We start from the raw sequence: 26,537 nt of genomic DNA on the forward strand, positions 1-26,537 counted from the left end.
GTAACTCTCCAAAAATGTATCTAATATCCTACTGTTGACCAGAAGCCTTACTGATAACATAAATAGTCAATTACCACTTTTTTTTTTTTTTTGAGATAGGGTCTCACTGTTGCCCAGGCTAGAATGTTGTGGTATGAACACAGCTCACTGCAGTCTTGGCCTGCTGGGCTAGTGATCCTCTCACCTCAACCTCGCAAGTAGCTGAGACCACAGATGCATGCCACCATGCCCAGCTAATTTTTTAATTTTTTGTAGAGATGGAGTCTCACTATGCTGCCTAGGCTGGTCTCGAACCCCTGACCTCAAGCAGTCCTCCCACCTCAGCCTCCCAAAGTGTTGGGATTACAGGCATGAGTCACCACACCCAGCCCCACATATTTTGTATGTTGTATATATTATATACTGTATTCTTAGAGTAAGCTAGAGAAAAGAAAAAATGTTATTAAGAAAATCATAAGGAAGAGAAAATATATTTACTATTCATTACACGGAAGTGGATCATCATAAAGGTCTTCATCCTCATCATCTTTATGTTGAGAAGACAGAGTAGGGTTGATCTACTTCTCTCAGTGGGGGCAGATGCAGAAGAGGTGGAGCAGATGGAAGGGGAGGCAGGAGAGGCAGGCACACTCGGTGTGGCATCTGTTGGAAAAAACCCATGTATAAATAGACCCATGAAGTTCACATTTGTGTTGTTCAAGGGTCACCTGTATATGAAAGTTGTACCTTCTACAATATATAGACTGTTAAAAGTAATGTTTCAGCTGGGTGCCGTGGCTCACGCTTGTAATCTCAGCACTTTGGGAGGCTGAGGTGGGTGGATCACCTGAGGTCAGGAGTTCGAGACCAGCCTGGCCAACATGGTGAAACCCCTTCTCTACAAAAAATACAAAAAAATTAGCTGGATGTGGTGGCGGGCGCTTGTAATCCCAGCTACTTGGGAGGCTGAGACAGGAGAATCATTTGAACCCGAGAGGCAGAGGTTGTAGTGAGCTGAGAACGCACCATTGCACTCCAGCCTGGACAACAAGAGTGAAACTCTGTCTCAGAAAAAGAAAAAAAAAAAAAAAAGTAATGTTTCACCATGAAGGGTGAGATCCCTGGAAAGACATGGAAGCATTGATTTTGGTTTTGTTTATTCATGACATTTTTACTCTTAAAGAAAAACCACTTTTGAAATTGATCTTGGCCAGGCTCAGTGGCCAATCCCAGCATTTTTGGATGCGAGGTGAGTGGATTGCTTGAGCTCAGGAGTTCAAGACCAGCCTGGACAACATGGTGAAATCCTCTCTCTACAAAAAATACAAAAATTAGCCAGACATGGTGGTGCATGCCTGTAGTCTGGGGTGGGAGGATTACCTGAGCCTGGGAGGTGGAGGCTTCGGTGAGTTGTGATTGCACCACTGCATTCCAGCCTGGGTAACAGTGAGATTCTGTCTCAAAGGGTACACGGGTGGGGGAGGTGGGGGTGGGAGGGAAGGAGGGAGGGAGGGAGAGAGAGAGAAAGAGAGAAAATAATTGATCAGTCTGACTTTGTTTTTTTTGTTTTTGAGATGGAGTTTCACTCTCGTTGCCCAGGCTGGAGTGCAATGGCGTGATCTTGGCTCACTACAACCTCTGCCTCCCGGGTTCAAGCAATTCTCCTGCCTCAGCCTCCTGAGTAGCTGGGATTACAGGCATGTGCCACCATGCTCAGCTAATTTTGTATTTTTAGTAGAGATGGGGTTCTCCATGTTGGTCAGGCAGGTCTCAAACTCCCAACTTCAGGTGATCTGCCCTCTTCAGCCTCCCAAAGTGCTGGGATTACGGGTGTGAGCCACTGCGCCTGGCCTAGTCTGACTTTAAAATACTCATCTTATTCTACATACAAAGTAATTCATTATAGAAAGTTATTTATTTCAGACGCCATGTCTCACTCCTATAATCCTAGCACTTTGGGAGGCCCAGGCAGACAGATCAATCACCCGAGGCCAGGACTTCGAGACCAAGCCTGGCCAACATGGTGAAACCCCTTCTCTTCTAAAAATACAAAAATTATCCAGGAGTGGTAGCACACACTATTTGTTTCAGATAACATCTGTAAAAACCTAACATGCTGACTTGAAAGTCAGTGTGATTCCACGGAACTAGTTGCAGAGCTGGCAAACTTGAGAGTCTAAGCTGGTTTTTTTTTTTTGCTTCTAAGCTTGAGGGCTGAGTAAAAGTAAAACCCTAGGACAGCAGCATTTTGTGAATATGGTGGTTATTGCTCCATCTTAGTACTTCTAGAGAGTTGTTTTTTTTTTTTTTTAAGTATGATTAGGAGTAGAAGGCACTATATACCTTTTTATACTAGAGTTTCAAGAATTTTTTTATTTTAGCAAATTGCTTTATTACTCTAATAACAATGCTAATGTTGTACCATAATCAAATGTGCCTTTCATGGTTGATTACAGTATGCCCAAGTAAAAGTCTGTTTTCCTTTTCAGCTATCAAGAGCTTTGTTTCCCACTGTGGTGATCTCCTTACTGAGGAAGTAATTCAGCGTCTTCTTCCACCACTTCCTTGTGCTGTGGATTTGCTAACTCAGTAAGGATCGACTGTTTAGATTTGATAAAATTTTCTAAGAGGAATTAGTTGCCCTCTGATTATGTAATATTCCTTAAGTACATTAATAAGGCAAATTTCTGTAGTTGGTGAATGATTTTATAGAGGAAGGCAATCAGTTATATGATTTTTTTTTTCTTTTAGGCTAGGATCTTGAAAGAAATTACATATTAAAAGGGAAGGAAAATTTTAGGGGAATAATCTACCTTACATACAGGCAGATTTAACAAGAAATTAACTATTAAGCCTCTTAGCCTTTTCAGGTATGCATTTTATTGGTTTGTTGGAGTATTCTGTGTTCATGAGAACCAGATTCTTCTAACAGTTTCAGTTTTTTGTTTATTTATATTTTTCATAAGTTTGAGTTATACATATATGATTAAAACATATAGAGGAAAGCCAATATATAATGTGAGCATTTGTAATTTCCAAATTAATAAAACATGTGAAAGTTATTTGAAAAAAGCATCTAATGATTTACACTTTATATATACAGAAAATACATTTAAGATATGGCTTATAAGGTATAATAATAAAATGTGCACTTGTGAATCCAACACAGCCTGAGCAGAGGTTTGTGAATGTTTCTTCTGAAGGACCAGATAGTAAATATTTTGGGATATACAGACTATGAAGTCTATGTTGCAGCTACTCAACTCTGCCATTGTAGCTCAAAAGCAGTCAGATAATATAGGTGAATGAATGAATGAATGTGGCTGTGTTCCAATATAACTTTATTTACAAAAACAGGCAGTGGGTCATAATTTGGCTACCACTGGACTAGAGCATTAATGATACTATTGAAGGTGTCTGTGTGCCCCTCTCCAGCACCATTCTTTGTGCCTTCCTTTAGAAGGAACCACTAATCTGAATTTTATAGTTGTCGTTTCCTTGCCTTTTAAAAAAGTGTATCACATATTTTTGTTTCTTAAAATAGTACATTGTTTAGGTTTGTTTGGTTTTGATTAGGCAAAAATTACTGTCCTATTTCTGGGATTTGCTTTTGTTATTCAACATTATGTTTCTAAGTTTTACCTATGTTTTAAGTTCATTCATTTTCATTGCTGTATAATGTTTAATTGTGTGAATATACAACAATATATTGATTCTCTTGTCAGTGGACTTCTGGGTTGTTTCCAATTTTTTGCTTTTAAAGCTTATGGTAATAATATGACTATTCGTACTCAAGCTGTTTAAGTCTCTAGGGTATGTACCTAGTAGTGAAATTGCTATGCTAAAATGTATTTTTATGTTCAACTTCAGAAAATAAACCAAATTATTTTTCAGTGTTCTTCTGTATTTCTACCAATAGTGTAAGTATCCTTTGACCCACTTTTTCACCAACATTTACTCAGATATCAATTCTACCCCATCCAATAGGTATAAAATGGTTTTAATTGTATATCAGTTTCCTGACGGTTTAAGTATAATTTTATATGTTTGTTTTTTCTCAATATTTCCCCTCCCCATCCTATGAAATGCCTATTCATTCATATCTTTAACCTATTTTTCTTTTAGGTTGTCTTTTTGTCTTTTTGTTATTGATTTATAGGAAATTCTTCCTTTTTTTTTTTTTTTTTTTGAGACGGAGTCTCGCTATGTCGCCCAGGCTGGAGTGCAGTGGTGCAATCTCGGCTCACTGCAACCTCCGCCTCCCAGGTTCACGCCATTCTCCTGCCTCAGCTTCCCAAGTAGCGGGGACTACAGGCGCCCGCCACCACGCCCGGCTAATTTTTTTTGTTGTTGTTTTTGTTTGTTTGTTTTTGTTTTTGTTTTTATTATTGTGCTTTAAGTTTTAGGGTACATGTGCACAATGTGCAGGTTTGTTACATATGTATCCATGTGCCATGTTGGTGTGCTGCACCCATTAACTCGTCATTTAGCATTAGGTATATCTCCTAATGCTATCCCTCCCCCCTCCCCCCACCCCACAACAGTCCCCGGAGTGTGATGTTCCCCTTCCTGTGTCCATGTGTTCTCATTGTTGAATTCCTACCTATGAGTGAGAACATGCGGTGTTTGGTTTTTTGACCTTGCAATAGTTTACTGAGAATGATGATTTCCAGTTTCATCCATGTCCCTACAAAGGACATGAACTCATCATTTTTTATGGCTGCATAGTACTCCATGGTATATATGTGCCACATTTTCTTAATCCAGTCTATCGTTGTTGGACATTTGGGTTGGTTCCAAGTCTTTGCTGTTGTGAATAGTGCTGCAATAAACATAGGTGTGCGTGTGTCTTTATAGCAGCATGATTTATAGTCCTTTGGGTATATACCCAGTAATGGGATGGCTGGGTCAAATGGTATTTCTAGTTCTAGATCCCTGAGGAATCGCCACACTGACTTCCACAATGGTTGAACTAGTTTACAGTCCCACCAACAGTGTAAAAGTGTTCCTATTTCTCCACATCCTCTCCAGCACCACGCCCGGCTAATTTTTTGTATTTTTAATAGAGACGAGGTTTCACCGTGTTAGCCAGGATGGTCTCGATCTCCTGACTTCGTTATCCGCCTGTCTCAGCCTCCCAAAGTGCTAGGATTATAGGCATGAGCCACCGTGCCCGGCCTTTTTCTTTTTCTTTTTTTTTTTGAGAGAGAGTCTTACTCTGTCACCCAGGCTGGAGTGCAGTGGCACGATCTCCGGTCACAGCAACCTCCGTCTCTCGAGTCCCCGTTTAAGCGGTTCTTCTGCCTCAGCCTCCTGAGTAGCTGGGATTACAGGCACGCACCACCATACCCAGCTAATTTTTGTATTTTTAATAGAGATAGAGTTTCACCATGTTGACCAGGCTGGTCTCAAACTCCTGACCTCAGGTGATAAACCCACCTCGGCCTCCCAAAGTGCTGGGATTACAGGCATGAGCCACTGTGTCAGGCCGTTTTTGGGGTTTTTGTTTTTTTTTTTTTTTTGAGACAGTTTTGCCCTGTTGCCCAGGCTGGAGTGCATTTGTGTGATCCCACTCACTGCAGTCTCCACCTCCTGGTTTCAAATTATTCCCCTGCCTCGGTCTCCCTAGTAAGGGATTATAGGCATGCACCACCATGCCTGGCTAATTTTTGTGTTTTTAGTAGAGACAGGATTTTGCCATGTTGGCCAGGCTGGTTTTGAACTTCTGGCCTCAAGTGATCTGCCCACCTCAGCCTCCCAAAGTGCTGGGATTACAAGCATGAGCCACCACGCTTAGCCTTTTTTGTTGTTTGTGAGACAGGGTCTCGCTCTGTCACCCAGGCTGGAGTGCAGTGATGTCAACATGGTTCACTGCAGCCCCAGGCTCCCAGGCTTAAGTGATCCTCCCAGGCTTAAGTGATCCTCCCACATAAGCCTCCCAAGTAACTGGAACTACAGGTGTGTACCACCACACCCAGCTAATTTTTTACTTTTTTGTAGACACAGGGCCTCACTTTGTTGTCTAGACTGGTCTCAAATTTCCAGGCTCAAGCGATCTTCCCGCCTCAGCCTCCCAAAGTGCTTAGATTATCTTGTGAGTCACCATGCCTGGCCTACATATATCTGAGACTATTCTTTAGCTGTTCATTAAAATATTAAAAATGTCTTCTAGTTTTTTATTAATAAACATTTATTATTTAAATGTCAAGTGTATTAATCTTTCACTCTTTGGTTAGTACTTTTTTTCTTTTTGTTTAAAAATTCTTCCTGGCTGGGAGCAGTGGCTCATGCCTGTAATCCTAGTGCTTTGGGAGGCTGAGGCGAGAGGATTGCTTGAGGCCAGGGGTTTGAGACCAGCCTGAGCAACATAGTGAGGTCTCATCTCTACCAAAATAAATAAATAAATAAATAAATAAATAGAGTCAGATGTAGTGATGCTCACTAGTAGTCCTAGCTACACAGGAGGCTGAGGCGGGAATGATTGCTTGAGCACCTCAATTCAAGGCTATAGTCTTGATTGTGCCACTGCTCTCTAGCCTGGATGACAGAGCGAGACCCCAGTTCAAAAAAGAGGTCTTCCTTACTGCAAAGTTATATTTTCTTATGTTTCTCTCTGAGGTGTTTGAAGGTTTATCTTTCACATTTAAGTCATCTGGAACCAATTTTTCTATTTGGAGTGAGCTGGGGATCTGTCTTAGTCCGTTTGTGCTGCTATCACAAAATACAGATCTGTCTTAGTCCATTTGTGCTGCTATGCTGCTATCACAAAATACCTGAGGCTGGATAATTTATTACAAAACGGACACTTTAACAGTTCTGGAGGCAGGAGTCTAAGATCAAGACACCAGCAGATTGGGTGTCTGATGAGAGCCTGCTGTTTACCTCCAAGATGGCACCTTGTTGCTACATTCTCTAGAGTGGAGGAACTCTGTGCCTTCTTCATCTGGCAAAGGGATAGAAGGGCAAAAAAAAGGGCCAAACTCCCTCCATGAAGCCCTTTTATAATGACATTAATCCATTTGTGAGGGCTTTGCCTTCATGACCTGAACACCTACCAAAAAGCCCTACCTCCCAGCAGTACTGCATTGGGGATTAAGTTTCTAATACGTGAATTTTGGAGGACACATTCAGACCATAGCAGGATTCAATTTCGTTTTCTTTTTAAATGTGGATAACAAACTGTCCCATACTTTACTAAAAAAATCCATACTTCCTTCAATGATTGCCATTCACTTCTGTCATGTATTATATTCTCATTTATGCATGATCTATGCTTGTGCTCTCTATTGGTGTGTTTATTTATATGCCAACATGTTATCTTTATAATAAATTTTGTATGTTAGATGAAGCCTTTTGACCTTACTCCTCTTTAGACATATTTTGGCCCTTCATGTACTTTTGATCTTCTATTAAAATTTTATTTGGGGCTGGGCACAGTGGCTCATGCTATAATCCTAACATTTTGAGAGGCTGAGGTGGGCGGATCATTTGAGGTCAGAAGTTCAAGACCAGCCTGGCCAACATGGTGAAACCTCGTCTGTACTAAAAAAAAAAAAAAAAAAAAAAAAAAATTAGCTGGGCATAGTGGCACATGCCTGTAATCCCAGCTACTCAGGAGGCGGAGGCAGGAGAATAGCCTGAAACGAGGAGACAGAGGTCATAGTGAGCCAAGATCATGCCACTGCACTCCAGTCTGGGTAACAGAGTGAGACTTCCTCTCAAAAAATAAATAAATAAGATAAATTTTATTTGAGATTGCATTGAATCTGTGGATAAATTTGAAGATAATTCATAGTTTTACAATACCTCTGAACATGATACCTCTTTACTATTATTGAGGTATTTTACAAAGTTTAAATTGTTTTCTAAATAAAGGTCTTACAAGTCTTTTTAAAAAATTTACTCCCAGGTACTTTGTATTTTTGTTGTAATTATTAAATAAATGGGTATATAGTGTATATAGTCTGTTTATTGCTGCCGTATAAAGATGTATTTGATTTTATATCTGACCACCTTACTGAATTTTGTCCTATCAAACATTTATTTGTAGATTCATCTGGATTTTTCCTTTTACAATACTGTTTCTCTCTTCCTTATGTGCTAACTATATTAGATAACTGCCCTTTAAAACTAAATAGAAAGGGTTAAATAAAGGGAATGCTTTTCATGTTTTACTGATAGGATGATGTTTGCTCCAGCTTTTTTAGTAGATACCCTATCAGATTAAGAGAGTAACCTTCTATTCCTAGTTTGGTTTGGTGAAAGTTTCTTAAAATGAATGGGTTTTACACCCCTACCATGCGTGCAAGCCTAGTCTCAGATCCTTGTGTTGGTATTGATATTTGTGTTCCTACTCTGGTTTCGGCTTATGTCTTGTTTCATTTTTTTAAATGTATGTTTGCTTGCTTTTATTGGCTTAGGGGCTGGTTGGCCTCAGAAAAGTCTCTTTCTATAAGTCTAACAATGCAAATTATCTTTTATCCTGATAAAAGATTTATTTATACTTAATTTATACTTACCTAAGTAAGTAGCAGGAAGGCCCTGCAGAGACTATAATCTGCCTCCTAATGAAAGCAGAAACCAATAAAAATGCTTTTCTAAATTCTTACTTTGTTTTATTCATCTTTTTAAAAAAAATGCACATACACTTCTCTGAACTAAATTTTATTATAGTTAACAAAGTGAATGTTGCAGGATTTTTAGAAATATAATTTCCTAACATCTTGTGAATATGACCGAAAGACTTTTTGTATGTTAGCTATTTATTTCTAATCTGGCCTTAGAGAAATATAAAAATGCAGTGGATTTATTCTTAACTTTGGTAACTAAAAAATTCTACTGAAACAGAGGTTTTTGTTTTTGTTTTGAGAAACTATTTCAGTCTGTCACCCGGGATTGAGTGCAGTGGTGCAGTCATAGCTCACCATATCCTCAAACTCCTGGGCTCAAGCGATCATCTGGCCTCAGCCTCCCAAAGTGCTGAAATTACAGGCATGAGCCACCATGCCTGGCCTTACCCAGGTGTTACAATTATGTTTGCTAAGTAGTATTTACCAAGCTGAAAGATACTAAATGGAACCAACATTTTAAAATATTCAGTGATAAGTCAATAGATAACTCTCCTTTCTTCTAGAGACTAGAAATAGCAAGCATTAGTTTTCTAGAAAGTACAGTTGGCCAGGCATGGTGGCTCATGCCTGTAATCCCCACACTTTAGGAGGCCGAGGTGGGTGGATTACTTGAGCTCAGGAGTTTCAGACCAGCCTGGGCAACATGGTGAAACCCCATCTCTACAAAAAATACAAAAATTAGCCAGACATGGTGGCCCACACCTGTGGTCCCAGCTGCTTGGGAGGCTAAGGTGGGAGGGTCACTTGAGCCCAGGAGGTTGAGGCTGCAGTGAGCTGAGATCACGCCACTACACTCCAGCCTGGATGACAGAGCAAGACCCTGTCTCAACAACAACAACAACAAAAAAGTACAGGCTGGGTGCAGTGGCTCATGCCTGTATCCCAGCACTTTGGGAGGCCAAAGTGGGTGGATCACGAGGTCAGAAGATCGAGACCATCCTGGCTAACATGGTGAAACCCCATCTCTACAAAAAATACAAAAAATTAGCCAGGCGTGGTGGCACTTGCCTGTAGTCCCAGCTAGTCAGGAGGCTGAGGCAGGAGAATCACTTGAACCCAGGAGACGGAGGTTGCAGTGAGCTGAGATCGCGCCACTGCACTCCAGCCTGGGCAACAGAGCAAGACTCCATCTCAGAAAGCAAAATAACAAAACAAAAAAGAAAGTACAAATGACTCAACATTGCCAGAATTTCTTAGAGAACCAGGAAACCTCATGCCATAACAGTTTAGCAGATTTATTCTAGTGACATAATAAAAGTAATTTCATTAAACTTCTGTATTGCTAAGGATGAAAACCATACTCTAGTTGATAACATACCTTGTTCAGAGTAGTAGTCCTGGCCGGGTGCAGCAGCTCACACCTGTAATCCCAGCACTTTGGGAGGCTGAGGTGGGCGGATCACGAGGTCAGGAGTTCAAGACCACCCTGGCCAATATGGTAAAACCCCATCTCTACCAATAATACAAAAATTAGCCGGGCATGGTGGTGCGTGCCTGTAGTCCCAGCTATTTGGGAGGCTGAAGCAGAAGAATTGCTTGAACTCGGGAGGCGGAGGTTGCAGTGAGCCGAGATCATACCACTACCACTCCAGCCTGGGTAACAGAGTGAGACTCCATCTCAAAACAAGACAAACAAACAAAAAACAGTAGTAGTCCTTTAGCAAATGTTTGTTAAATGAATGAGCATTGTTAAAGTGATGTGTTAACACCAATAGGAAAGGTGGACAGAAGATAAAGAAGAGTACATGAAAATGAAAGGAGAGAGTGTGAAGAAAGATCATATTTTGTGGCCAGGTGTGGTGGCTTGGGCCTGTAATCCCAGCACTTTGGGAGGCTGAGGCGGGAGGATTGCTTGAGCCCAGGAGTTTGAAACCAGCCTGGGCAACATGACGAAACCTGTCTGTACCAAAAATACAAAATAAAATTAGCCAGGCATGGTGGTGCAACCCTGTAGTTCCCAGCTACTCAGGAATCTGAGGGGGGAGAATGGTTTGATCCCAGAAGACAGAGGTTGCAGTGAGCCAAGATCATGCCACTGCATCCCAGTCTGGGCTACAGAGCTGGATCATGTCTCAAAAAATAAAAGTAAAGCAGCACTAATGTTTGTTAATAAGATGCATAACTAATTTGTATGTCAAGATGTTAAGCTGTCAATTTTTATATATTGTTATATAACTTAACCACTTAAGATACACTTTTTCTTTTATTTTAAGGCTTTCTTCAATACTAAAAATTTATGGAAGTCCTTTGAAAACACCATCAGTGGTTTATAGACAAAGACTTTATGAACTGTTGATTTTATTACCCCCTGAGACCTATGAAGGTATGTGCCTTAGACCAAAATGTTTTATTGTTTGTGGCTAGTATGGTTCCTGGAACAATAGTTATTGTCACTCATTAAATATTTAAATGAATTATAATGGCGGTTATTTAGTGCCTTGTTTCTAGGAGGTTTAGGGAGTTCAATCCTAAACCATGTGTTCACCATCTTATAGTAAAAAAATACATTTAGGGTTTTGTTTTTGTTTTAATTTTTTTTGAGACAGGGTCTCACTCTCTTACCCAGGCTGGTATGCAGTGGTATGCAATCATGGCTCACTTCAGCCTTGGGCTCAAATGACCCTCCAACCTCAGCCTCCCGGGTAGCTGGGACTAAAGGCACACCACCACGCCCAGCTAGTTTTTTGTATTTTTGTTAGAGACAGGGTTTCGCCGTGTTGCCCATGCTGGTCTCGAATTCCTGGGCTCAAGCAAATCTCCCGCCTTGGCCTCCCAAAGTGTGTGAGCTATTGAGCCCAGCCTAAAATACTTTTTTTTGAAAAACTTCCTTCTGAAGGCCAGGCACTGTGTTAGAAATTGTATCTATCATATCTCATTTATCCTAGGATGATACAGTGAGCTAGTTACATTTTTCTTATTTGACAGGTAAAGGTTTAGGTTACAAAACCAACTCAAGAACACATACCAGATAAAGAGTGGAATCAAGATTAAAACATAAGTTTGCCTCATGCTGTGCTGCTGCCTTTTCTAAGTAACCTACTTAGAGACTTAACAATCATAGCTTAGTGATATGTCTATCTTATTCTTTGCCATCTATCAATTTAAAAGTTACTTGCTAGATATCTAGTAAAAAGCTGAGAGAGAATTTCTATGTTCCACAGCTCAGATAACTGTTAGGTTGTGACAAAAGCAATTTCCTTCAGATTTTTACAATAGTATCTTGAAATTTATTTTCAGACTAAAATAAACTTTTTTTTTTTTTTTTTGAGACAGAGTCTTGCTCTGTCCCCCAGGCTGGAGTGCAGTGGCGTGATCTCAGCTCACTGAAACCTCTGCCTCCTGTGTTCAAGCGATTCTTCTGCCTCAGCCTCCCGAGTAGCTGGAACTACAGGCATGCGCTACCATGCCTGGCTAATTTTTTTGTATTTTTAATAGAGATGGGGTTTCACCATGTTGGCCAGGCTGGTCTCGAACTCTTTACCTCATGTGACCCACCCTCCTCAGCCTCCCAAAGCGCTGGGATTGCAGGTGTGAACTCCTGACCTCAGGTGATTTACCCTCCTTGGCCTCCTGAAGTTCTGAGATTGCAGGCATGAGCCACTGTGCCCAGCCAAAAGGACTGCTGCTCAACTCTTTAATAAACATTTAGGAATACAAGAATCTCGACTTAAAATCTACAGTGTATCTTCTGATAAATAATGGAAGTCTTTTTTTTTTTTTTTGAGACGGGGCCTCACTCTGTCAACCAGGCTGGAGTGCAGTTGTGTGATCATGGCTCACCGCAGCCTCGACCTCCCAGGCTCAAGTCATCCTCCCACCTCAGCCTCCCAAGTAGCTGGGACTGCAGGTGTGCACCACCACTCCCAGCTAGTTTTGTTTTGTTTTGTTTTTTAAATCATCTGTAGAGATGAGGTCTTGCTATGCTGCCCAGGTTGTTCTCAAATTTCTGGGCTTAAGTGATCCTCCCACCTCAGCCTCTCAAAGTGTTGAGATTACAGTCATGAGTCACTGGGCCTGATAATGTAAGTCTTACCCTTAAAAAAACTTGAATTAGAGGAAAAAGTCTTGAAGTCTTCTACTTTTTTTTTTTTTTTTTAACTTGGATTTTCTCAGAATTGGAGTTTGGAAATGCAATCAGGAGTCCTAAAGGAATAATGAATATATGTGTATATCTATTTCAAATCAGTTCTACAGTGTTCATTAGGAGACAAAGTCAGGACTTACTATGAACTTCTGGAAGAAACAAACTCTAGGCCAGGTACATTGGCTCACACCTATAATCCCGGCACATTGGGAGGCTAAGACAAGTGGATCATTTGAGGTCAAGAATTCGAGACCAGCCTGGCCAACATGGTGAAATCCCATCTCTACTAAAAATACACAGAATAATTAGCTGGGCATGGTGGCACATGCCTGTAGTCCCAGCTACTTAGGAGGCTGAGACAGGAGAATCGTTTGAACCCAGGAGGCAAAGGTTGCATTGAGCCGAGATTGCGCCACTGCACTGCAGCCTGGGTGGCAGAGTGAGATTCCATCTCTAAATAAATAAACAAATAAGGTTCTGATTTTATTGGTTCCTCCAATGTGTTGTCTAAGAGTCAGTTTCTAGGATATAGTAAGAAATTGCTTTTGCCACGTGGAATGTATTTAAGAATTGGGATAACTTTTCTTCATGACTATCCAGCAGATGTAGATTTAGAGTCTTAGAGTGACTTAGTTTTCTGAAGGATTGGAGTAAAAATTGAGTTCTTAGTTTTTATTTCCTGTCTTAGTTTTGGTATGGATTTATTTTCAAATATCTTAATATTCTCTACATTGAAAATAACTCATCAGGAAGTTAGTGATGCATTTTTATACAAAAGCTTATTTGCATTTCAAAATTATCTTAATTTTCCAGGGACAGTTGGGAAAGTAATCACTTTTAACTGAGAAGCAAAGATTTTCTACTATTTTCACACATAGCCATAGGAACAAACATAACTTGTATATTGTACTACCAACAGAATTATTTTGCTGAGTGTCATGTACTGGTAACTAAACTTAGACATTCCTTTGAGCAACTGTCATTTGCTCAGTCATTATGACTTCACTGATCCCTGTCCACTCTTCCTAATTCCTGTATGTAATCTCTCCTTTCCCTAAATTTAATAGTGCTTTTGTTTTTATCTTTTATGAAACATAATAGTTCCTACCTTCCTATTATAGTTATATGTATGTATTGGTATCCCATAGTGTATAACTTCTTGAAAGGAAGATTAAATATAATAAAATTTTTCTCTGTGGCATATTAAACACAATTTGGATGAATGAGTGATTCAGCACGGTGGTTAAAAGCTCAAATTCTGGAACCTGATAACTGGGTTTCAGTCTGACAGCTGTGTGATCACCATATGATCTCTGGCAAGTAATAAATTTCCTGTTCCTGTTTCCTTACCTGTAAAACAACGTACTAACCTGACCTTATTAGGTTACTATGAAGGTTATATGTAAAGCTTTTAGGACATTTCCCAACACATATTAAGTATTCAGTAAGCCAAGCACTGTGTGTAATCTCAGCTATTCAGCAGGCTGAGACAGGAGGATCACTTGAGGCTTGGATTTAGAGATTAGCCTGGACAATACTGTGAGACCTCATCTCTTGAAAAAAAAAAAGTAAACTTCAATAAATATTTGTTGTTACTACTGTTACTGCTGCTAATGATACAGAAAGTGATGGCAAGTAAACCCTTCCTAACTCATCCTACCACTTCTGATCAGTGGATATCACCCCAGTCCTCATTTCATCCTGGTGCAGTTGCTCAAAGAAACACTTAGAAGAATATAAACATTTTTCTAAGGGAATTTTTACTCATTCCTGCAGTACTTAAGTTACAAACTGGCAAAAGCCATTTAAGTTCTCTGTGGATAAGATTTTTTGATAATCTAACAGAAATTAGGATAAAACATCTTTGAGGTGATCATTGCAGTCAATGTGATAAATGGATCAGCTTTTCAAAGTGTATATGTTAGAGAGGCAACCATATGTTGTCTCCTGTGTTATGGGAGAACACAATACCATTTATGAACTAACCTGTACCCACCCTGCCCACCACCAAAAACAAAAATGAGCCCCTTCTAGATACAACTACCAATTTTTTGAGCCCCTTCTAGATACAACTACCAATTTTTTTTTTTTAAAGTACAGATAGAAGAACAAATTAAGCTATACCAGGGGCCTATAATCATAAAAACCCAGACTGTAGAAAATTGTACAAAATAAATAACCTTGTTTCTTCAAATAAATTACCAGTGAGGGGAAAGGTATAGGGAGAATACTAAATTGAAAGAAACAAGATAAACTAGCTGCAATGTGTACACCTTACTTAGATCTAGATTCAAACATGGAAGCAAACAAAAACGGGTGTTTGTGAGATAGTTGGAAATTTGAATACTGAATGAGTATCTGATGTTCATTGGTTTTTTTTTTTTTTTACAACATGAGATTATGATAGCAGGATTATGTTCAAAATAAAATGTAATTCACTTTAATGATACACAGTGAAATATTTAGGGATGAAATGATGTGCTGCCTAGGGTTTTCTTAAAAATAATGTGGAGAAATGTGGGATCAGGAATGGGGATGTAGGTGAAATAATACTGTTGCAGCTGGTAAAGATGAATAATGAGCATATGCTGGAAGCAATAGGGGCAGGCATCATCATAGTACTATTATTTATTTATGTTTGAAATTTTCCATAGTAACATGTCTAAGTTTTCTCAGGCTAATTCTTTTTTTTTTTTTTTTCTTGAGATGGAGTCTCATTCTGTTGCCCAGGCTGGAGTGCAGTGGCTGATCTTGGCTCACTGCAACCTCTGCCTCCCGGATTCAAGCGATTCTCCTGCCTCAGCCTCTGAGTAGCTGGGGTTACAGGCACCTGCCACCACACCTGGCTAATTTTTGTGTTTTTAGTAGAGATGGGGTTTCACCATGTTGGCCAGGCTGGTCTTGAACTCCTGACCTCAAGTGATCTACCCACCTTCGCCTCCCAAAGTGCTGAGATTACAGGCGTGAGCCACCACACCCAGCCTCAGGCTAATTCTTACACATTTTTTCAGACTGTGCTTTTTTAAAAAACATATCTGCTTTTGTAAATCTTTTTTTACATCTATTTTTATATTTCATGTCATGTTATACCTTAAGGTATGTGTACACACACACACACACACACACACACACACACTTTGAGATGTTCTTTTAGTATCCATTCTTAACCTTGTTACTAGCAACACATAGTTGAACCAGTCATTTCTAGGGCAGTTTTCAAGGATGAGAAATACAATCTTCAGCTGTGATATGTTAAAGTTGGCAATTGGATGCATTAAAGCTCAACCTGAGTTTTAAACCCCATACTCTCACCCAATAATTAATAGTACTAATTGCTCTTTTTCTGTGACTCAACAGGAAACCTCTGTGCTATCCTCAAAGAGCTAGCTGCTGACTTGACTGCCCCTGATATTCAGGTGGCAGCATCTACATTTTTACTTCCACCCCTCTGTCATCAGGATGATCTTTTGATGTTAAGTCCTTTGCTACAAGAGACTGACCATAGATTTATTGAAGAACAGGTATGGCCATTTTTTACTCTTGAGTAGATTCAATCTGTGATCAGTGATTTTAAAATGTTATATACTTTTTTTCCCTTTTAGCTCCTGCTTGGTAATGGTGTTGCTTGCGGAAGTCTTGAATATGACCCTTATTCGATTTATGAGAAAGATGTAGAGGGAGATTCAGTGCCTAAGCCCTTACCTCCAGCACTATCAGTTATTAGTTCTGCATCCAGGCTCTTTGGGGTTGTATGCGCTCATGTGGGAGAAACTCAAAGGTAAATATCTTCAATGGTTCAGTGAATGGATAATAGAGAACTGGTTGGTAAGAAGAATGTTGCCAGAGATCTCATTAGCATAAATGATTTCTTATAAATGACAGGTGAAGGTGAAATAAAAGTTCTTGTTTAATTATTCACTTGGCTAATATTTAATAAGAAATGATTAAATGCCTAAAACCACTAGAACTGTTGTAGATACAATGCTTTGCCCACAGTTAGCTTATCATCTAGCTGAAAATACAAATGAAAAATAATGACATAAGAATATTGATTTATGAGCAGTCATTACAAAGACACATACTAGGTTTTTTCTTAGACTAGGTCTTATAGGCTTTATTACCTTGGAAATTTTTTGGAACCATTATAGGTCCAGGGATTTGTCTTCAATTGGAGGGATTTTAAATGGTTTTTATCAGTTCACTTAAAATGAACTTTAGACCAGTGGTCCCCAACCTTTTAGGCACCAGGGACCAGTTTGGTGAAAGACAGTTTGTCCATAGGGTAGGGATAGGAGGAGGTTTTGGGATAAAACTGTTCCACCTCAGATCATCAGGCATTGTGAGGTGTGCACAACCTAGATCCCTCACATGCACAGTTGACAATAGGGTTCACACTCCTTTGAGAATCTAATGCCGCTGCTGATCTGACAGGAGTTTGGCTCAGATGATAATGCTCGCTTGCCCTCCACTCTCCTCCTGCTGTGCGGCCCAGTTCCTAACAGGCCGTGGACCAGTACCAGTCCGTGGCCCACTGGTTGGGGCCCCCCTGCTTTAGAACACACACACATACACACACAAAGATAATAGATATTTAATTAACTTGATTGTGGTAATCTATTTCACAATGTATATATGAGCAAAACCTCGTTAAAAACGTCATGTTGTACACCTCATACTATGTAGGGATTTCCATCTTATGCTATTGTATGTGAAAAATTAATAAATACAAGATGCCCTCCCCAAAAAATGGACTTTGGTTTTGAAAAACCAAAGGGTGATAATGATTTCTCATTGAGAATGATAGTTTCTTAATTAGTAACTGGACATATACATTTCTCAGGCATCAAAATCCACTATCCAGGAAATTCTGTTACTATCTGAAAAACGAAATGGGAAGTGAATCTCTCTCATAGGCTATTGTGGCTAATAATAGTTTACAAATCACTGTCACCCACACTGATTCATTCATTCATTTCCTCTCTCTCAACCAACAACAATGCATTTGACTAGATCATAGCTTTTATTATATCTTCTTATCCAGTTATATCTTCCAGAGGATACCAGTTAGAGAATTTACCTTTATCTCTTTGGTGAAGACTTAGAAAAATATTTTAGTTTCATCACCAGCACCTCTCTGAAACAGGTCTTGGGATAATTTGCTTTCATTGCATAGAAAAGTGAATGAAATTTATATTGATTTTTACTAGCTTCAGTTTCAAAAGATAATGTTTTTTCCAAATGTATTTGTAGCATTTCCTGTATATACTGTAACTATAAGGTTATGGCGATAAGAGAATATATGACTGAATTGTTAATGAATGAAGAGGAAAATTATAGTGGTTTGGAATATTCAAAGAAAGATTCATGGAGAGGATGAAATTTGAACTAGTCTCTAACTGCCTTTTTATAGAGCATATAATTACTTTAGAATAATTAATTTGGATTAATATACCAGTAACTACTGTGGATGAAACAGGGCTGGCCTTTTAAGCAAAGGATTTAAATTAAGCTTTTTCTTAAATGGTTCCACTATCTTTGATGAGTCTAAGGTGGAAAAGCAAAAAAGCAAATATACTTTTTACAGCCTTTCCTCTTAAAAAAGTGATTTTATTATTCTAGAGAAGTTTTCTTTTCGGGTTTATTGCCCAGTTGTAGTTTCAGGAAGATCCTTTCTTATTAAGTTTAATGAATTTTTTAATGTGCTCATAGTTTTTGTATCCCCACCTAAGTTGTAATAATAATAATGAATATTCAAGGAAGAGGAGATTTTGTTTGTTTTGATAAAAACATTGAGAACAGATAAAAGCAAACCCTATCATTCTGTTTGGATTCGACCAAATTTGGAACAAACAGGATTCTAACTATTTTGGAATAAAAATAGTAGGTGACCAGGCACAGTAGCTTACACTTGTAACCAAGCACTTTGAGAGGCCAAGGCAGGCAAATTGCTTGAGCCCAACAGTTCAAGAGCAGCCTAGGCAACATGGCAAAACCCCTTCTCTACAAAATACAAAAATTAGCTGTGCATGGTGGTGTGCAACTGTAGTCTCAGCTACTCAGGAGGCTGAGGTGGGAGGATCGCTTGATACTGGGAGTTAGAGGTTGCAGTGAGCCAAGATCTTGCCACTGCACTCCAGCCTTAGCAACAGAGCAAGACACTGTCTCAAAAATATATTTATAAAGAAGTGACCTGGCAAGATCCCAGATACAGAAAGGGGTTATAAGCAGTTATCCGCAGTCTCCAGTAGGTGTCGTTACAGAACCAGAAGATAGAAACTACGTGAATAGGGAAGTTAAGTTTCTAATTTCCTGTTATGCCAGAACGATATTTATGTAAAATATCAGGCTGTTTGCTTTTCGGCCTTACATTTGAGTTCTAGAGAAGAAAGGTCTTAATTAAAGTATCTATATTTAAACAGCAGCCGACTATTTCAAGCCATTTTGTTATTGTGGTTAGCCTTATGTTTAAACAGTTGTGTAACATGTGGTTGTCCTAAGGTTGGAAATAATACTTATGTAATATAAATTAATGCACAATTTATTAATGCATATGTAATTGTCTTTTAAATTAGTTGATTCTCTCTATTCTGACTGTAGAGTTCTAACGTAAAAATGTTTAAAGGTTGGAAAGTCAAGATGTTTTATACAGAAAAGAAATAATATTGATCTCAATCATGTATTGTTTGTGGTTACTTTTTTTTTCTTTGAGAGAGCCCAGGCTGGAGTGCAGTAGCTCACTGCAACATCCACCTCCTGGGTTTCAAGTGATTCTCCTGCCTCAGCTTCCCAAGTAGCTGGGATTACAGGCATGCACCACCACGCCTGGCTAATTTTTGCATCTTTTAGTGGAGATGGGGTTTCATAACGTTGGCTAGGCTGGTCTCAAACTCCTGACCTCAGCTGATCTGCCCTCCTCAGCCTCCAAAGTGCTGAGATTATAGGCATGAGCCACTGTGCCCAGCCTGTGTGTAGTTACTTTATTTTTTGTTTTGAGACAGAGTTCCGCTCTGTCACCCAGGCTGAAGTACAGTGGCACCATCTCGGCTCACTGCAACCTCCGCCTCCCAAGTTCAAGTGATTCTCCTGCCTCGGCCTCCCGAGTAGCTGGGACTACAGGCACGTGCCACCATGCCTGGCTAATTTTTGTATTTTTAGTAGAGATGGGCTTTCGCCATGTTGGCCAGAGTGGTCTTGAATCCTGACCTCAGGTGATCTGCCCCTGTCAGCCTCCCAAAGCCCTGGGATTACAGGTGTAAGCTACTGCTCCTGGCCTGTGTTTGTGGTTTGCTTTTAAATAGATTTTCACCTAATTGCAAAGAATGAGTTCCTTAATTCACCTGAGGATTATTCCACCCTTGACTTGCACATTGGAATTATCTGGACAAATTTTTAAGATACTGAAGGTCCTGACTAGTATAGTATGCATACTGTGGTGGTGGGCACTGAAATTTTTTAAACTTCTTAGGTGATTGTGATAAATGGACTGCTTCAACAAATGATGTCACTTGGGAATGGATGGACAGAGAGGAAAAGCTTAAACAGTTATAATTCTGAGGAGTAAAAAATTTTGCCATTATATACCCTCTAAAAAGTATTATTTTGTTTTTGTTTGTGGTTACTGTTTTGTTTGTGTATACTGTGTGTACCTCCTGTCTAAAGGGTATATAATGTAAAATGTATAATGTAAAATAAATCAACATTTTCAAATATTACATCTTCACCCTTTATTCAGTTAACTGCATTTTTATTCCATCTAGACTCAAAACTTTTAGTACCTATCATTTCATTCCAAACTGATAATTATATGTTATAATTGATACTACTTATGAGTACTAATTCAGTATTACTAAGAATAAGTCATCTTTATCTTCCTGAAGATCAGAATCTTTTGTTGAGATCTCTATAGAAATTGGTGTCATATATCTTGTATCCTTGATTAGTTAATAGTGTATTCAGTCTCTTTCAGGATTGGGGGGCAGAGGATGAAGAAAAAGATTTTGAGCTCTGACAATCCTGTTTTGTAGTCTTTGGTCCATGAATGTGGTCAAGAAATAATAGTATAGGTCAACTTATAGTACAGTACAACAAATTCTTAATCTCTAACCTTACGTATTTTTGTAACTTTCAGTGTGATACAATTTCACTATAACAGATGTTGGATATGATCTAATAATGACGTTATAGGTTTTTAACTTGGAAGCTTGATCATACAGTTATTCTTAATGTCCCATTGTTATCACATTTACCCTCCATAATCTTCCAGGGTGGCGCAGGGTGGCGCTTTGGACATAAATATGTTCTTAAAAAAAAAATGCCGGCCGGGCGCAGTGGCTCACTCCTGTAATCCCAGCACTTTGGGAAGCTGCCTCAGCGGATCCTGAGGCCAGGAGATCAAGACCATCCTGGTTAACACAGTGAAACCCCGTCTCTACTAAAAATACAAAAAAAGTTAGCCAGGTGTGGTGCGGGCGCCTGTAGTCCCAGCTACTCAGAAGGCTGAGACACAAGAATGGCGTGAACCCGGGAGGCGGAGCTTGCATTGAGTTGAGATCGCGCCACTGCACTCCAGCCTGGGCGACAGAGCGAGACTCCATCTCAAAAAAAAAACAAAAAATGCCTTAAATACAGACTTAAACAATGGGCAGAAAACTTTTCTTGTTTGTTTTTTTAATTTTTTTTGAGGCAGCGTCTCATTCTGTCATCCAGGCTGGAGTGCAGTGGTGCGATTTTGCCTCACTGCAGCTTCAGTCTCCCAAGCTCAAGCAATTGTCCTGCCTCAGCTTCCTAAGTAGCTGGATCTACAGGCAGGCACCATTACACTGGCTAATTTTTTTTCTTTTTAGTGGAGATAAGGTCTCACTATGTTGCCTAGGCTGGTCTCGAACTCATGGGCTCAAGCGATCCTCCTGCCTCTGCCGCCCAAAGTGCTAGGATTACAGGTGTGAGCCACCAGAAAAATTTTCATATGCAAGATACTTAGCATGTTATTTGTAATAAGAAAAATTAGAAATAGCCTAAATGTCCCAATTAGAAATAGCCAAACTAGGAAGTTGGTTATATAAATTATATTGCCAGAATATATAATACTAATACCTATTCAGTAATACTATTATAGTAAAACCACGTAATAGTTAATAAGATGGGAAAATCCCTGATAATATTGTTTAGGGGAAACAAAACAAGTTATTAACAAAGTATGTACAATACGATCTCTGTTTTCTAAAAATTATATTCATATGTCTAAGGGAGAAGAGAACAAAGATGTCAAAATGTTAATGGCGGCTCTTTGTAGGTGGTGGGATTTGGGGTAAATTTTATTTTTTTTAATGTGCTTTTCTGAGTTTTTCAAATTTATTACGAGAAATACAATTAACCTTGAAGTAAGGGAATAAGTACTTTTCTAAGTATTCTTAGTGTTCCACCATTTTTATTACATTTTATTTTTATTTTTATTTTTTATTTTTGGAGATGGAGTCTCGCTCAGTCACCCAGGCTGGAGTACAGCGGTGCCGTCTCAGCTCACTGCAGCCTCCACTCTTGGCTCAAGCAGTTCTCCTGCCTCAGCCTCCCAAGTAGCTGGGACTACAGGCACATGCCACCACGCCTGGCTAGTTTTTATATTTTTAATAGAGATGGAGTTTCACCATGTTGTCCAGGCTGGTCTCAAACTCCTGACATCAGGTGATCTGCCTACCTTGGCCTCCTGAAGTGCTGGGATTGTAGGTGTTTGCCATTGCACCTGGCCTTTATTACATTTTATAAATTGATTTTATACATACTGTTTTCCCCAACCCATATGATGTACACATAGCCTCATACCTTCCTTTTTACTCTTTAACTCCTTGTACAGTTAGGTTTTTTTTTTTTTTTTTTTTTTTTTGAGACAGAGTCTCGCTGTTGCCCAGGCTGGAGTGCAGTGGCACGATCTTGGCTCACTGCAGGCTCCGCCCGCCGGGGTTCACGCCATTCTCCTGCCTCAGCCTCCCGAGTAGCTGGGACTACAGGCACCTGCCACCTCGCCCGGCTAATTTTTTGTATTTTTAGTAGAGATGGGGTTTCACTGTGTTAGCCAGGATGGTCTCGATCTCCTGACCTCGTGATCCGCCCGCCTCGGCCTCCCAAAGTGCTGGGATTACAGGCGTGAGCCACTGTGCCCAGCCTACAGTTAGGTTTTTTAAAGGCACGATCCCCATGTCTATTCTGATTTGATAACAAAATTGCCATTTACAGTACAGCTTGCCTTGTAGCCTCAGCAGAATGATGGAGATCTAGTTTTAAAGGACTTAGGGATATTATTGAAAGCACATTAAGGTCAGATAAAAGTATATCCATATTTTCATGTTCAGCCAGTCATGCCGTATGTTTAATTACCTGATGCTGTTGTCTTTTATGCTTGCTTAACAAGCACACCTGACTGCCTACTACATGCCAAACACAAGATATTAGGGAGATGAAGATAAAATTATAAGCTTCCTGCCATCAAGACAATTTACAACTGAAAAAGTTATCTTCAGTATATTTCACGTTTCTCATTTAAAGGGAGAAAAGAGGGAAAAGGAAGTATAGGGCATAGAAACAATGTTTTAAAGAGAAATTAATGGTAAGATGGGGTGGTTTATTTTATGGTTACATGTATTTAATCTTGACATAAGGAATTAAAACCTGTGTGCTATAAGGACATGAAATATTGTGTATATTTATCTTAATTAGAATTGTGAAAATTGGAACATTTTTCTCACCAGTAGCAGAGTGGTTGAATAAATTTTAGTATGTGTATATAATGAAATTTGGATTCACAAACATTGTAAAAGAAGAAAAATGACCAGGCACAGTGGTTTACCTCTATAATCCTAGCACTTTCAGAGGCCGAGGCTGGAGGATCGCTTGAGCTTAGGAGTTCAAGACCAGCCTGAGCAACATAGTGAGACGTCATCTCTTTAAAAAAAAAAAAAAAAATTAGCAGGGTGTGGGTAATGTATTCCTATAGTCCCAGGTACTCTGGTGGCTGAGGCTAGAGGATCACTTAAGCCCAGGAGGTCAAGGCTGCAATGAGCTATGATGGCATCTATAGCTAACCAGAAGCAGCATAGCTCTTTGAATCCCCAACTATGCTTTGAAAATATACTTGGGCCGGGCGCGGTGGCTCATGCTTGTAATCCCAGCACTTTGGGAGGCCGAGGCGGGCGGATCACGAGGTCAGGAGATCGAGACCACAGTGAAACCCCGTCTCTACTAAAAATACAAAAAATTAGCCGGGCGTGGTGGCGGGTGCCTGTAGTCCCAGCTACTCGGAGAGGCTGAGGCAGGAGAATGGCGTGAACCCCGGAGGCAGAGCTTGCAGTGAGCTGAGATTGTGCCACTGCACTCCAGCCTGGGGACAGAGTGAGACTCCGTCTCAAAAAAAAAAAAAAAAAAGAAAATATACTTGGGACTATACTATATGTAAAACAATTTTAACTCTTGCTTTTTTCATTTAACATTACCTTTTTAGCACTTTTCAAATCATTTTTATTCTTTTTTTCTCTGAGACAGGATCTTGCTTTGTCACCCTTTGTCACTGTACTTTGCTGGAGTACAGTGGCATGATCATAGCTTACTGTAACCTTGAACTCTTGGGCTCAAGTGACCCTTCTGCTTCAGCCTCCTGGGTAGCTAGGACTACAGTCATGTGCCACTATGCCTAGCTAACTTTTTAATTTTTTGTAGCGTCAGAGGTCTCACTGTGTTGCCCAGGCTGGTCTTAAACTCCTAGCCTCAAGCAATCTTCTGCCTTGAATTCTGTGAGGCTATGTGTTACATATAATATTTGTGGAGTTATATCAATATTGACATTTGTTGGTATTATCTCAAATTTTAGTTTTCCAGTTATTGGAATGTGCATTCTAACACTTAAAATTACTACAGTAGTTTAAAGAACCTAAAGTGTGAAGTTTAAATGGTATTGAGAGGCCAGGGGCAGTGGCTCATGCCTGTAATCCCAGCACTTTGGGAGGCCAAGGTGGGCGGATCACTTGAGATCAGGAGTTCAAGACCAGCCTGGCCAACATGGTGAAACTACTACTACTCTTCTAAAAATACAAAAATTAGCTGGGTGTGGTGGTGTGCACCTGTAATCCCAGCTACTTGGGAGACTGAGGTGAGAGAGTCTCTTGAGCCGGGAAGGTGGAGGTTGCAGTGAGCCGAGATGGTGCCAATATACTCCAGCCTGGGTGACAGAGTGAGACTCCGTCTCAAAAAAAAAAAAAACCTACTTGCTTTTAAATCCTGTTATTTCTGATTGTAGGCTTCTTATATTGGAACAGCTTTTGGACCGTATAAAGCACACAAAAGGAGCTCGTCAGCAAGTGGTTCAGTTACATGTTGTTTCTTCAGTTTCTAGTTTCTTGAAGGTAATTATTATTTTTATTTATTTAAATGTTTGCTTCATTTTTAAAAAAATTTGTGGCCAATGAGGTTTGTTGGAGGATGTTTTTAAAATGCTCTTTTTTCCTTCATTTTTCTTAATCTCCTGATGAAAAGTTTTCAGGATTTGGAATTCTCCCTTTACTTTTTGTCCACATAAAACTTGTTAGAAATCAAACTTATAATCTCTGCATAGAGCCATGCATTAACCTACCAATCCTGATATCCTGGGCCAGGGATTGATGGGCTATGGCCTGTGGACCAAATCCAGCTCATTGTTACTTATGACTTACTGTTTCTATGTACAGTAAAATATAATAGACTTCATTAGTCGCTTATTTTGTGGACGTCTCTGTTAATGTTCTTTCAAACCATTTATACCTTAATGATAATTGATTACCATATTGCTGCCTGGAGGTTTAAAATTCTAAAGTGCTTTGTAAAAAAAATGAAATTATATTTGTATTATCAGTGTGGATTTTTGTGCTCTTATTTGTTTTTAAGTAGTAATCCAAGTATGAACATATTTGGATTTGGTTAACCAGAATGTACATTCCTAACTGGATATGAGAATTTACTACAATTGTAAGTTTGGGTTGTTCTTTACATATTTCAGTACGTGGCTGGCTCCAAGGGATGTTTAAGTCCAGAAGAAATGAAAAGATTTGCCTTAACATTAGTTACAGGAGCCCTAGAATGCCCCAACCCCTTGCTGAGATGTGCAGCTGCAGAGTCATGGGCTAGATTAGCCCAAGTGGTTGATGATGGAGCTTTTACTGCTGGATTAGCTCAAGTTAGCTTTGACAAGTAAGTGAATTTCTTATTTAATATTCAGAGGCTATGTTTCAAAACTGGATATAACTTTCTGGTTTGTTGGAACTAGTAAGATCTTCACTCTGAGATTTAACTAAGAAAAGAAAAATTGTCAAATGTTGACTGCTTTAAAGGAAAGACAATAAAAATTGGCCTGCTGGTCTTGGCACATAAAACAATTACTATTTCAGCTATAGTCTTTATATAATAAGAAGGATCAGAATCTATATGAGTGATGTAATTGATCATCAGTGGGATGGACACCAGGATAGTGAAATATTTATACAGTTTTATAATATAAAACATATATGATAAGTAATAAGAACAAACTACAGGAAAAAGAAAAGGCTGTAGGCTGCAGATGAGGAAACAAACGGTACTTTCATGTCTTTTTTTTTTTTTTTTTGAGACGGAGTCTTGCCCTGTCGCCCAGGCTGTAGTGCAGTGGCGCGATCTTGGCTTACTGCAGGCTCCACCTCCCAGGTTCACGCCATCAGCCTCAGCCTCGCAAGTAGCTGGGATTACAGGCATGTGCCACCACCCGGCTACTTTTTGTATTTTTTTAGTAGAGATGGGGTTTCTCCATGCTGGCCAGGCTGGTCTCGAACTTCTGACCTTGTGATCTGCCT

At 39.6% G+C, this 26,537-nt stretch overlaps 1 protein-coding gene across 13 annotated transcripts in view; it reads left to right on the forward strand.

Moving 5' to 3' along the window:
* The window catches only part of HEATR5A (HEAT repeat containing 5A), a 134,988-nt gene that overhangs the window by 45,272 nt on the left and 63,179 nt on the right, over positions 1-26,537 (forward strand). For all 13 annotated transcript variants that reach the window (XM_063645890.1, XM_063645888.1, XM_055291586.2 and 10 more), the window contains 6 exons: positions 2,469-2,568; positions 10,823-10,932; positions 16,051-16,214; positions 16,296-16,471; positions 24,977-25,082; positions 25,712-25,902. In XM_063645890.1, the coding sequence (XP_063501960.1) occupies positions 2,469-2,568; positions 10,823-10,932; positions 16,051-16,214; positions 16,296-16,471; positions 24,977-25,082; positions 25,712-25,902 (847 nt within the window). The remainder of the gene's footprint in view (positions 1-2,468; positions 2,569-10,822; positions 10,933-16,050; positions 16,215-16,295; positions 16,472-24,976; positions 25,083-25,711; positions 25,903-26,537) is intronic.

The sequence above is a fragment of the Symphalangus syndactylus genome, chromosome 9, assembly GCF_028878055.3.
Source record: "Symphalangus syndactylus isolate Jambi chromosome 9, NHGRI_mSymSyn1-v2.1_pri, whole genome shotgun sequence".
In the NCBI taxonomy this organism is placed as follows: Eukaryota; Metazoa; Chordata; class Mammalia; order Primates; family Hylobatidae; genus Symphalangus; species Symphalangus syndactylus.